General features: G+C 38.2%; 1 protein-coding gene across 7 annotated transcripts in view; it reads right to left on the bottom strand.

Moving 5' to 3' along the window:
- MBOAT2 (membrane bound glycerophospholipid O-acyltransferase 2) overlaps positions 1 to 14355 on the bottom strand; it is a 217663-nt gene that overhangs the window by 181691 nt on the left and 21617 nt on the right. For 4 of the 7 annotated variants that reach the window (XR_012157926.1, XM_073336059.1, XM_073336062.1 and 1 more), the window contains exon 2: positions 5478 to 5623. The exons of the other annotated variants lie outside the window; for them this stretch is intronic. Coding sequence is in view for 3 of the 4 variants with exons in the window: in XM_073336059.1 (XP_073192160.1) it covers positions 5478 to 5623 (146 nt within the window). In the remaining variant the exon portion in view is untranslated. The remainder of the gene's footprint in view (positions 1 to 5477; positions 5624 to 14355) is intronic. 7 annotated transcript variants of the gene reach the window in all.

The following is a 14355-nucleotide window of genomic DNA, read 5'->3' as shown; positions in this document are numbered from 1 at the left end:
CAATTAATACTAAGAAGGAAAAGCATTTATTTTTAAAAAAGTTAAAATTGTCAATACTATTTTCTATTTCAAGTCCTTATTAGTTACAATGAATTCCGTAACTATACTTTCTTTTTTAATTCAAAAGCTAAAGATCAGGAATAAGATTATGCATCTTCAAGAAACCCCACAAATACTTTACCGTAAAAAACATGCCTTGTGGTAGAATTGCAATCCATATTAGCAAGTTAACACTCAGTCTCTAAAAGTATTAATTCTTTTATACAAGAACAGAAAGGTAATACTAGCAACGTGATTGATCTTTGAGTCATATGCAATTCAATTACAAGAGCATTCAAATGAATAGAAAACAATAAACCTAAATATTGTAAATTAACCCATTTAGCTATGTGCTAGGTACATTCTAAGGGTGCTTCAATATTTACTTTCAAAGAGGACACTATGACCTTTCTTTGTGCCCCAAATCACCATGCCAGTGTGATAAAGGTGATTTAATATTCTGTGGAGTTCACTTGAGGCAAGCAGGTTATATTATTAGTTAAGTACATTCGTGGAGGATGGTAGATTCCAAACTATTCCCTGCATTTGGAGTCTCTGAGAGTGAAATTGGGGATTCAGAACAGAAAAAAGAAGAGTACTCCCTCTGGAGCTGGATTTACTACACACACTGACATCTAATCAGACAACTGAGTAGCTGGAGAGGAGGTTGGTAGATTTTATTAAAGTGAAATTTGAGTGTATTGGAATTGTATTCATTTTAAAATGTAATTTGGTGTTTTGAGAGAGTCTTTGAATTTTACTGTAAAAACAGTGTAGAATATGCAAGGTTCTCTCTAATCTGTATATAGGTGATGACATAAGCAAAGAGATTTTCTGTACTGTCTCCATTTGCAGACAGGAATGATACCAAACTATGTGGATTGACAGAAAAGATCAAAAACAGAAGAAAAAGTTGCTTTTTTCTCCTAACTAAGAGAGGACTAATGTTTTTGACTGAGATGTGAGGCAGCAGAAATTTGTAATCTAATATGCTTACTTATTGCCTTGGAAAAAGATGAAGTTATTTTATTCATATTTAACTACTGGAAACTATCAGGATATGTATAAGACAAACCTCATATCCAGCATTTCAGATTGCAAATTATTTAAAAATCTCTGAATTACAGAGGAGATATTGTTTTTTTCTATTTTATTAGGCTTTTTTTTTTTTCCCCTTTTGGCTTCCTTTATAAAACTTTTATTTTCTAAATCAAGAGATAATTACTTAGGACCACATTCAGTAAAGCAAAGTCAAAACCAATGACACCCTAATTCATCAGTCTGGATGAAATTGCCAATGAAGGGTTTCCACAAATCTTCAGTTCTGTACTTATTGTGTAGTTTTCTGTCTAACAGTAAATTTTAGAAATCCAAATTTAGAAGGAACAATACATTTTCATTTATTTTGAAATAATCTTGTTACTTTTCCTTGAAGGAGAGGTGTGAATTATCTTTTTGTTATAAAAAGACCATATCACTGCACTATATGTTTGCCGTATTTGATAAAAGGAGAGTAAGTAAAGGGTTGCCAACTTTGGTTGGACAAATTCCTGGAGATTTCATAACAATCTTCCTGGAGACTCTGGGACAATCCTGGAGGGTTGGCAACCTTAAGTGTACAGCATATTCCACATTACTGGAGTATTGGTAGAGAAGGGTACAGCTTGCTAAGGAAGTACAGGCAGTGTAAAAAGGGAGACAGTGTTGCCTTATATATTAAAAATGTATACACTTGGCCTTTGGTTGAGATTGAAAAAGGAGACAGACTTCTTGAAAGTCTCTGGGTAAGGATGAAAGGGGTATTAAAAAAAAAAACCACAAGGGTGATGTCATGGTAGGCGTCTACTACACTCCACCTAATCAGGAAGAAGAGGTGGAGAAGGCTTTTTTTTGAACAACTAACAAAATCGTCCAAAGCACAGGACTTGGTGGAGGACTTCAACTACCCAAACATCTGTTCGGAAAACAACAGAGCAGGACACAGATTATCCAACAAGTTCTTGGACTGTACGGGAGACTTTTTTTTTATTTCAGAAGGTGGAGAAAGCTACTAGAGGAGTGGCTGTTTTAGATTTTATTTTGGCAAATAGGGAGGAACTGGTTGAGAATTTGAAAACGGAAGGCAGCTTAGGTGAAAGTGATCATGAAATGGTAGAGTTCACAATTCTAAGGAATGGTAGGAGGGAAAAACAGCCCAATAAAAATAATGGATTTCAAGAAGGCAGATTGGCAGAAAGCAGATAAACTCATGGAATTGTTAGGTAAGCAAGTCTTAGAGGAAAAACAGTTCTCATAACCAATCTAGGGAAATACAACCTAGATGGAGCTACTATAAGGTGGGTGCATACCTGGTTGGAAAACCTTTCCCAGACAGTAGTTATCAGTGGTTCACAGCCAAGCTGGAAGAGTACTCCATTTAGGAAGGAACAATCGGTTGCACACATACAAAACAGAAAATGACTGCCTTGGAAGGAGTACTGAGGAAAGGGATCTGGGAGACATAGTGGATCAAAAGCTAAATATGAGTCAACATTATAACACTGTTGCAAAAAAAGCAATCATCATTCTGGGATGTATTAGCAGGAGTATTGTAAGCAAGACACAAGAAGTAATTCTTCTGCTCTATTCTTCACTGATTAGGCCTCAACTGGAGAATTATTTTGGGTGCCACATTTCATTTGTGGATAAATTGGAGAAAGTCCAGAGAAGAGCAACAAAAATTATTAATAGTGTAGAAAATATGACCTATGAGGGAAGACTGAAAAAAGTGGGTTTGTTTAGTCTGGAAAAGGGAAGACTGAGAGGGGACATGATAATAATTTTCAAGTACGTAAAAGGTTATTACAAGGAGGAGGGAGAAAAATTGTTTTAGTTAACCTCTGAGCATAGGACAAGAAGCAATGGCCTTCAATTCAGCAAGGACAGTTTAGATTGTACATTAGGAAAGCCCTCCTAACTGTCAGAGTGGTTAAGCACTGGAATAGATTGCATAGGGTATTGCATAGGAGATCTTGGCAGACCAGTAAAGTGCACAGACCACTACTGCTTATTGCCAACGTTAACCAAGCCAGCAGGCCATAAGTGAGCCTATGCTGCAGCCTTAGCATGACCGAGTCAGGAGGGGAGGGGTTTTGAACTACCACAAAAAGGACAGCGTGACCCAGAGTCCTTCCTGATAACATCTCTGTTGAAACTGCTGAGGTATGCGTTTAAGAAAAAGCAAGAAGCTTATCTATATGTGCCCTCAGGGATGTGTCCGTCAAGCCCTCAAGGCATGCAAACTCTGCAAAAACACATCTGGCTAATTAGTAATCAGAGGGAATTCTCTTGCTTAACCTTTGAAATTGCTTGCTTAACAAGTTTTATTTGAGTGATGTGTTATTGTAATACTAATGAATAAATAAGGGAAGAAAGTTTGGGGTAGTTGGATTCTTCAGGGACTCTTCTTCTGGACACATCTTGAGGGTCTCACCAGCAGACACAAGATTGGCCATTGGAAGGCTGCCGCTGTGCCACTGGAGAGCCACACCCAACTTCAGTAATTGAGGGTTGGGGGAGTTTTACTAACCTGTTGCGGACATGTGTAAGTGCCTGACACTAAGTTAAGTATAGCTTTAAGTGAGAGCACTCTTGTATCGTCCTGTTTGTGCCAGTCATCCATCGGTCAGACAGCCATGTCTCCATTGATTTATTTCCTGACACCACCTGGCACAGAATAAAGCTACCAAGAGCTTTGGGTTGAAAGAACCCTACGAGTAACAAGGGCAGTTGTGGAATCTCCATCACTGGAGATTTTTAAGAACAGGTTAGACAAATGCCTTTCAGCGATGGTCTAGATAATACTTAGCCCTGCTTAAGTGAAGGGGACTGGACTAGATCACCTCTCGAGGTCCCTTCCAGACTTCCATGATTATGTGCATGTGTATAAATAATAAACTGCAAACTTATACACATAAAACTGAAAGATAACATTAATTAAGAATACGCCTAACTTTCTGATTTCCTGAATCTATAAGCAATGTCTGCAGCAAGCAGATGTTCGGGTATCTGTGTGGCTAAACTGAATATAGGGGGTCACAATTGTAGTTCAGAATCCAAGAACTATGCAAAGGGAAGGGCGGGTGGCATTAGCTCATCCTATCTTCTTAATGTTTTTAAAGCATTGCCAGAATATTTTAGTCAATTAAGAAAATGCCTTGGCCAATATATACCGGTGCCTCAAGAGAAAGTTGGACTAGCTGTTGTGCCACACACCAATTAAGACAACTCCCTCTTATTTCATCCTGAACTAGCCTGATAAGTACTGAGCCACACTGCACTGAAAAAACTACATTATTCAGTCTGTAGTGTAATTTACCTACATAAAAGTAAATGCATTTCTTGTTTTGCCCCTACTGCTGTTCTGGCCAGTTACAGCTTGAGTATATACAATGGTGAAGAGTATATGGCAGAAGATCCTATATAGAATATCATATATTGGGATATTCTAACAGCAGTCACAACTGAATCTTAAAATGACACCTGCCGGAGTCTACCTTCCTTCCAGGCCCTCCTTGGTGCCAGAGCAACAATCAACAATTCTGTTCACCTCCCCTCTCCCTCGTATTCAAATCTGTATTCAGTATTCAACAAAAAACCAATGCAAGCTAATTGAGCAAGCTAATTTGAGATTAAGAAGTGCTATCTAGCCATGTGATTAATTTAGTATTGCCTTATAGCTCGGCTTGGACATACTAGTTTTATTGAGAAGTGTTGGTAAATGTTGATTTCATTGCACACACACACACAAAGTATGTCCATAAATGATAATAAAAATTTATAGACAAGCAAAGAAAGAAAAATACAGCTTGAGAATTTATCAGAGTTTGATTTCAGGATTCTTATTTTGTATACTTTGACCTGTGATATTGACCGTTTGCATTTTAACAGTTAGAGCTTTAATTTTTTAGTCTCAAAGTCTGTCATTAAATAATTTCCTGCAATTGTGAAAATTTAAATCAATAAAAACAGAAAAAATAGACACAGATATTATCCATTGACGCTATAAAAAAAAAATATATATATATATACACACACACACTTTCTGCAACACCTACTCAGAGCAGTATGTTACACAAATTTGTCACAAGTTGTACAAGTCACAAAATTAGTTTTTATTTTAGCTCTTCCCTTCTCTCCTCCCGAAAACAGCTGCAAGACACAATCCTTTGAAAAGACCTTCAGAGAATTAAATAATGTGGCATTTGGAGTACTTTCCATCTCAGTTACATTGGGTGGAGCATATATTACTTTGTTTCTTTCTGTACATTTGTGTACAGCAACCAAAAGAGAACACAGAAAGTAGCAAACTTAACTGTAATAAACTTCAGTAGCACTAAATACCAAAATGTATGTAACAAAACACATGAAACAGTTGAAAAAGATAAAATGTTACTTACCATCCAAAACAAAAAAGTGCAAGATAAAGGCCTAAAAGCGTGGCAACAACATGTCTTATAAATGAGCTAGTTTTGCTTGAATGAAGGTACGTTCGAAACCAAATAGCCGCAAGCAAGGCAAAGAGTTGGCACACTACAAAGTTGACCTGCAGAGAAAAGACAGCGGTTATCCTACACAATCATCATAACTGAAGCATCTCACAATTTTAAAGAATTAATCTTCACACCACATTCCTAAGGTAGGAAAGTCTATACCCATTTTACAGATGGAAAACTAAAAGGAACAGAGAGGCTGATTCATGAAGATTACAGAGGAAGTCTGTGACAGATCCAGAAACTGAACGAAAATAACATAAGTCCCAGACCAGTGCCTTAACCACAAAGCCATTCTTCCATGTCTGATAACTCAACTTTGTTTTTGAATTGAGATATCATTTTTAGAATGTGGCCTTCTTTAGTCGGAGACTAAAGCTGACTTCTGTTCCCATCAGGGCAGAGAACGTACTTTGATGGTCTGTCCTCAGATCTAGAAGAACCAGTGGAAGTTCTCAGAGTAGCAGTCATGTTAGTCTGTATCCGCAAGCTTTCGTGAACTACAGCTCACTTCATTGGAAGTTTTGGAACTGAACAGAGGCAGACTGTTGTGTAGCCAGATCCTCACATCAAAATCAAGGCGGGATACTATGTTTATCTTATGTTCTTTGACATCCTAAATACCCCTTTCCTTTTACTGTGCTGTCCTCACCAGCATCTTGACTTATAATACAGGTGACCTGCCATTCTGCTGTAGGTGAAATTATTAGGAAGGCGGCTATAGCACTGGAAACAGAAGTTACATTCTGAGTCAAACTGATTGTGGCAAGAAGAGTTTTCAAAGTCTTATGCCAAGGCTGTGATGAAGTGGTTCTCTTCCTCTAACATAACAATCACGGAGTCTTGCCAGCAGAACTGTCTTGGGCTATGGATAGCCTGATAAACTGAATTCTCTTTACTCAGAATAGAATGTTTCTAACCATCACAAAATTTTCCATCTCTTTTGCAGACCAGATTATTCCAAATCTATTTTTATATCAGCTGAACACTTTCAGGCTGGGGAGAACTGTAGTCTCTTCTCTATTTACATTTCCACACAAGTTATTCACTATTTCTGTAAGTGTTTGGGTAGCTTCAATCTGCAACCTGAAATTTGGACACTTGCCCCTCCTCTTCATAAAAATTGTTGAAGTTTACATTGATACACTGCTCTTAATGGTGGAGACTATTGTTCTTTCCTTCAAGAAAACATGGTACCAACATCAGACACATGAGAAATTGTTACGCCATTTCACTTGTTGTTGACATTCTGTAGTCTTCCTTTTTTGGGAAAATTATGGAACACGTTACAGCACAACACAGCAACTGTGTACCCAGAGTCCTCAAAACTTCCTTAATACCTTTCAATTTGCTCTGGTCTTGTTGCTAGACAATCTCCTGGTGACATACACAGATCAAATATCCATGCAGACTTTCAGGTCTTCCAGAAACCTGAGACTCAACTGAACATGGAAGTCTTGTCGATATTTCCTGGCAGGAAATGACAGGGTGGCATTGGATTGACTCATTTCTTCCTCTCTGGGAAGCTGCAGAAGACAGCATTGAGAGTCTGTCCATTTGCCCCAAAGTTTCTCTCAAGAGTGGTACTGAAGGGTTCAGGTGCATCACCCTCCTCTCAACAATCAGCCAACAAAAGAAAGTCTGATCCACATTTATCCATTCTCTTATCTTACTTCAAAATACTTCATTTTAACTTTTCAACAGCTACGCAGCCTCCACTCCAACATCAGTGCCAGCCTCAATCACCAGCTTGTCTATTTCACCCATAAGTGCCTCCATGCATTCTCCCATTAAACAGGGGAAGCCAACCCCACATCCATTTTCAAGTACCCCAGTAAAACTCATTTCAAAAGTGCCATCTGACGACAGCTAGCAAAGCAGTGAGTAGTCATTACTGCTACCAATTTTACACAATTCATGGTCAAAGCTAGTTTTTGCTAAAACATTCTATTATTTTTGTACCCTATTCTCTCTGTCCACCCCCTTCCTCATCACCATGTCTTTGTTTCCTCCACCTGCACTGTTTTTAGACTCTAAGCTCTTTGGGGAAGGGACTGTCATGTACTATATGTTTGTACAGTACATAGCATAATGGGCCACTAACCTGGTTGAAGCCACTTGGCACCATGATAATATACATGTCAAATAATATTAATACATAAGAGTGAGTGGGTTGCAAAACCATCTGTATTTTTGATGACACTTTGCTCTACATCTCTGTTTTTCCAGACCTAGACAGAGTGTTGCTCAGTTTTTTCAGTCTGGCACAGAAAGATACTTGAATTATATCTAGTTGACTCAAGATCAATCCAGATAAAACAGATTAAAAATGTTTCATAAAAACAGGCCTAACATGGACGCCTGGAATACCACACTAAACACCTCTGACAACAAAATACAAAGTTTGTAAGGACCCTGTACTTATGGCCATTCAGCCAGTTTTCAATCTATGACAGTGCATTTATTAAATTAATTTGGATTAGTTTTTCAAGTAGAAATTGAATACCACCAGCTTCCTCTGTAACCCTCATTTAATCTGTATCACAGATTCTCCATTTTTACAAATGTCAGTGCCCACTTTTGTAAGACACGCTGAGACCTTATGTAAGTGCAAAGTTTATTATCGCTAAGATGTTATAAAATTTGAATTTACATCTATTGCTTTCCTTCAATTAATTTTTAACTGAACAAAGTCACACAAAACTTGACTGCCATAATATGTTCTTTATAAAACCATTTAACATTATCCTGCAGATATTGTGTTCCCCTGCCATTTTCTATTTTATTATGTTAGCAGAGAAAGTAGTTAGGAGTTATGGGATTGTAAATTGCCAGGATCAGTCTTTTTAAATTAAGTCCTCATATAAAGCTGCGCAACCCCCACTGCCCTAGATTATGTTATCAGCAACACCAGCACAACCCTAAATGAAGACAATGATGTTGCACAGGGTGCCAATTAAGTTCCAAGCGCAGAGTTGTAGGCCTGTTACCAATGTTACATTGTTCAACTTATTCCTTAAAAACTACCCAAAATTAGTCAAATTCACAGTAAGCATATTTAGCTGTATATGTCCTAAAGTTCACAAACATTCACATACATGCACCCAAAAATGGAATCATGATGTGTACACAACCTTGTGTTTCCTTTCAACTGTTCATTACACATACCTCACTGCATCTTATCTGACACTTAGATTACAGGTTTCAGAGTGGTAGCCGTCTTAGTCTGTATCAGTAGAAACAACAAGGAGTCCTTGTGGCACCTTAGAGACTAACAAATTTATTTGGGCATAAGCTTTTGTAAGCTAATATGCACTTCATCACATGCATGGAGCGGAAAATTCAGTAGGCAGGTATAAAAGAAAAAAGATGGGAGTTGCCTTAGCAAGTGGGGGTCAGTGCTAACGAGCCAATTCAATTAAGGTGGAAGTGGCCTATTCTCAACAGTTGAGGGAGGGGAAATCACTTTTGTAATGCTAATGAGGTCAATGCAATCAAGGTGGACCATTTCGAACAGTTGACAAGGAGGCGTCAGTATCAGCAGAGGGAAATTTGTTTTTGTGGTGACCCATCCACTCCCAGTCTTTATTCAGGCCTAATTTGATGGTGTGAAGGTTGCCGATTAATTCCAGTTCTGTAGTTTCTCGCTGGAGTCTGTTTTTGAAGTTTTTTTGTTGAAGAATTGCCACTTTTAAGTCTGTTATTGAGTGTCCAGGGAACCTGAAGTATTCTCTGACTGGTTTTTGAATGCTATAATTCTAGATGTCTGATTTGTGTCCATTTATTCTTTTGCATAGAGAATGTCCTGTTTGGCCAATGTACATGGCAGAGGGGCATTGCTGGCACAGGATGGCATGTATCACATTGGTAGATGTGCAGGTGAACGAACCCCTGCTGGTGTGGCTGATGTGATTAGGTCCTATGATGGTGTCCCCTGAATAGATATGCGGACAGTGTTGGTGACCAGGTTTGTTGCAGGGATTGGTTAGATTACAAGCTCTCCTGGGCTGAGACTGTGTTTTTAAGGTACTTGTAGTTAATTATAGCATGTCTATGTTAAAAAGAACCTTAAGTTTTCAAAATGCAGCACTCAAAAGATAGGAAATGCCAGAATTAAGGTTGCCTGTGCAACCTTAATTCACCCTTCTTGGGCATACACATTATGATATTGTCTTTAACTACACAACCAAATACTTCCCTCCTCCCCAAACTGTGCCTCATTCAGTGAACAATTAGTTGATTTACTGTTTCTTCCTTCTCTTTCTGTGTATCCTCAGGCCTTATTTAAACACACATCACTCAACCCTCATTTCCATGGAGCTCTCACCAGACTGAGTGCTGCACAAACAATGAATTCACCTTCATAGCACCACTGTAAAGTTAGGTGCTACTATCCCAATTTTACAGATTGGTCTAATCACTCTGTACTTCAGATGCCCAAGTGTCTACTAATTTTGGGTGCCCAACTTGAGACACCTAGGGCCTGATTTTTTCAGAGTACTTAGCATTTTTATTAACACGTTATATGTCAAAGCACAATTCCAATTGCTCTGCGGGAATGACCCATGTGCAGCCCATTTGGTATATATGAACTGTGTGGGAAGGCAATATGCTCAGTAAAGAAAGACTTTCTTTGGAGGATTTATCTGCCAAACTAATAAGGCTCAATGAGAATGTGAGCACAGAAATTTTTTAATGGATGCCAGTAACTTGGCCAAATTTGGGTGGATGATTTTTTTTTTTTTTTTAAATCGGCACCATGGAGACCTCCTGCTCTTACTCCACCCCCAACGGCCCAGGAAATTTTGAGTCCCCACTTCAAAGCATGTACCAACTCTACTGTCTCAATGAAACAGTTGCAGATTCACACGCATACGCACACAAGCTATTTTAGCTGAAACATTCTGGAAATAAAAAAATCTGCCTGAGGCTCACATCCAGCATGGTTAAAGTTTGATTAAACTGATTAAAGTTTGGCAAGGTTATAAGCAACTAAAACAGGGTTTTATACTGGGAAGCAACAAGCAACCCTAACTATAGGCAGCACGAACATCTCGTCTATAATTACAGTAGCACTTAGAGGTCCCAACAGATATTAAGGTTCTGTTGTGCAAGGCAGTGTACATACTAGGGCTGTGGATTAATCACAGTTAACTCACACGATTAACTCAAATAAATTAATCATGATAAAAAAATTAATCACCATTAATCGCAGTTTTAATTGTACTGTTAAACAATAGAATACCAATTGAAATTTATTAAATATATTTTGGATGTTTTTCTACATTTTCATATATATTGTATTCTGCATTGTAATTGAAATCAAAGTGTATATTATTTTTATTACAAATATTAGCACTGTAAAAATTTATAAAATAGTATTTTTCAATTCACCGCATACAAGTACCGTAGTACAATCTTTGTCGTGAAAGTGCAATTTACAAATGTAGATTTTTTTTGTTACATAACTCTACTCAAAACCAAAACACTGTAAAACTTCAGAGCCTACAAGTCCACTCAGTCCTATTTCTTGTTCAGCCAATCGTTAAGACAAACAAGTTTGTTTACAGGAGATAAAGCTGCCCTCGTTATTTACAATGTCAAGAGAAAGTGAGAACAGGCATTTGCATGGCACTTTTGTAGCCGGCATTACAAGGTATTTATGTGCCAGATATGCTAAACATCGTATGACCCTTCATGCTTCAGCCACCATTCCAGAGGACATGCTTCCATTCTGATGACGCTTATTAAAAAAATTACTGTGTTAATTACATTTGCACTGAACTCCTTGGGGGAGAAGTGTATGTCCCCTGCTCTGTTTTACCCGCATTCTGCCTTATATTTCATGTTATAGCAGTCTCGGATGATGACCCAGCACATGTTCATTTTAAGAACATTTTCACTGGATATTTCACAAAATGCAAAGAAGGTACAAATGTGAGATTTCTAACGAAATCTACAGCACTCAACCCAAGATGTAAGAATCTGAAGTGCCTTCCAAAATCTGAGTGGGACGACGTGTGGAGCATGCTTTCAGAAGTCTTACTACACAACCCAAACCACCAAAAAAGAAAATCAACCATCTGCTGGTGGAATCTGACTCAGATGATGAAAATGAACATGCGCCGGTCTGCTTTGGATTGTTATCGACAAGAACTCGTCATCAGCATGGATGCATGTCCTCTGGAATGGTGGTTGAAGCATGAAGGGACATATGAATCTTTACAGCATCCAGCACATAATTATCTTGTGACACCGGCTACAACAATGCCATGCGAACACCTGTTCTCATTTTCAGGTGACACTGTGAACAGGAAGCGGACAGCATTATCTCCTGCCAATGTAAACAAACTTGTTTGTCTTAGCGATTGGCTGAATAAGAAGTAGGACTGAGTGGACTTGGAGGCTCTAAAATTTTACATTGTTTTACTTTTGAATGCAGTTTTTTTTTTTAAACCTAATTCTACATTTGTAAGTTCAACTTTCATGATAAAGAGATTGCACTACAGTACTCGTATTAGGTGAACTGAAAAATACTATTTTTTTTTTCTTACAGTGCAAATACTTGTCATCAAAAATAAGTATAAAGTGAGCAACGGTACACTTTTTATTCTGTGTTGTAATTGAAATCAATACATTTGAAAATGTAGAAAACATCCAAAAATATGTAAATAATAATATTCTATTAATTAATTGTGCAATTAATAGCGTGATTAATTTTTTTAATTGCTTGGTAGCCCTAGTACATACACATAGTAAAAGACAATCACTCCACTAAAAAACTTACAATCACAAAGCTAAATGTTTAGTACATTTATGGTTACTGAATGGGAGTGCACACTAAGAGGTACTTTAACTATATTAGATATACTTACACATACATACATGCAAATATATACGCAACACCACATATACTGTATGTAGATAATTTGTTAGCTTAGAATTATTTCTGTATAGGGTAATTTCAGCCCATGTTTAAAGTGATGGTATAGCATAAGGATACCTGAACCATGATTTACCCATTTGTCAAAAAAAAAAAAAATTGCCTCTGTGTGTGTCTCTCTCTCTCTCTCTCTCACACACACACACACACGTTTCGGTGCAGAGTTGGAAGCATCCCAATTTAATTTAGAAACAGATTTTTGTGGTAAATGGAACCCTAAAGAGTGAAATGCTGATTTACAGTTTAATGTTAGCTCTACAAATGCTTCTATGCCAGCAAACTTGTCTTGCTATAGAATACATTGCGGTTATATAAAAATCAATGTGCCATGTGCACAAATTGTAGGAGGTTTAGTATAAAAGTCTAATAGACCATTTAGTTTTCTTTGTGTCACATCTAATTTTTTTTATTCTTAATGAAAAATATGAAGATTCTTATCAACTAAATATTACGATCCTTGAGGAAGCATTCACTTTTAACATTTTGCTGTCTAAATCCTCGGAGAACAAGAAAAAAAGGCACCTTTTGCTTTGCAGATTCTCTCACCACCTGGAAAGAATTTCTGGAAGAAATCTGAGTTCAGCTAAAAGTCTCCACATATCCTCCAACAAACTAGATCCTTATCAGTCCAAGAAGGAAAAACTAAATGTTCCATGTGTTAAAAGACCAATAAGGAGGAAAGCCTTATAATTATTAAAAACAAAGATGTAGGAGAATTAAGTACTTTATATTTAATTTTTTCATTTAACTAAGGCCTCGTCTACACTACAAAATTAAGTTGACCTAAGTTAAGTCGACGTACAGCCACTGCAGTAATTACTGCGGTGGTTCACGTCCACACTACGGCACCTCAGTTGGTGGTTTGTCCCCCTACCAGGAGCACTTCCTCCAACTTAAGTGTGGGGTACTGACAACTGGACCCCCTCCGCTTCCTGCCCCAGGGCTGACAGCATGAGCAGGGTGGCCAGACTCCAGACAGGCAAAATAAGTAACACAGTGTCTACACAGACACCACATCACCCTAATTACATCAACCTAAGCACTACACCTCTTGCAGAAGTGAAGTTATTAGATTGGTATAGCGGGCAACTTATATCAGTGGGAGCAACACTGTATTGTAGACACTGATGGAGCTAGGTTGACGTAAGTTGCCTTACGTCGACCTAACTGTCATGTAGACCAAGCCTAAGAGTTTAGACTCATTATCCTCTCAACAGTAGCTACCCAGTGTGTCTGTAGCCAGGAGATACTGGAAACCCATCCAATCTCCCATACTACTTCATAATGGAGGAATCACCATAGGGGCATCTGCCCGATTGAGAAAAATAAAATAAAGTAAATTTACTGGTACACATGGTTGTTAATTGGATGGTACAGATTAAGTGTCCCAGACTGTAGAGGTTACATTTTTCATGGGACCTGCAATATCACAGCAGCAAAACTGTGGTTAACAGCTTGGCAGTAACAGCAGAAAAAAAGGTTACTAACCTTTCCTAACTGTTGTTCGAGAGGTGTTGCTCATGTCCATTCCACACTAGGTGTGTGCACGTCACGTGCACCGTTGCTGGAGATTTCTCCCTCAGTGGTATCCGTTGGGCCCTTACTGTGCCCTCTGGTGCTGGGCATTTATACGGGGTGCCGCTGGCCAGGCACACACCCTTGATTTCTCTTTTGTGGATCCCCTGCTTGCAGCCTGCCTTTCCTCTCGGTAAACTTCATCAAAACATGCCTCAGAATACTTATCAGCTGCCTTGATATCAAAACAACTTTTCTGAAGCAGCTGGTGAAGAATTATGTAGCATGCACATGGCCACTAAAAGGAAGGAGACACTAAGCCATTTG

Source organism: Lepidochelys kempii, chromosome 3 (assembly GCF_965140285.1).
Source record: "Lepidochelys kempii isolate rLepKem1 chromosome 3, rLepKem1.hap1, whole genome shotgun sequence".
In the NCBI taxonomy this organism is placed as follows: Eukaryota; Metazoa; Chordata; order Testudines; family Cheloniidae; genus Lepidochelys; species Lepidochelys kempii.
Note: the sequence above shows the minus strand (reverse complement) of the source record. Positions and strands in the feature narration are given on the sequence as shown.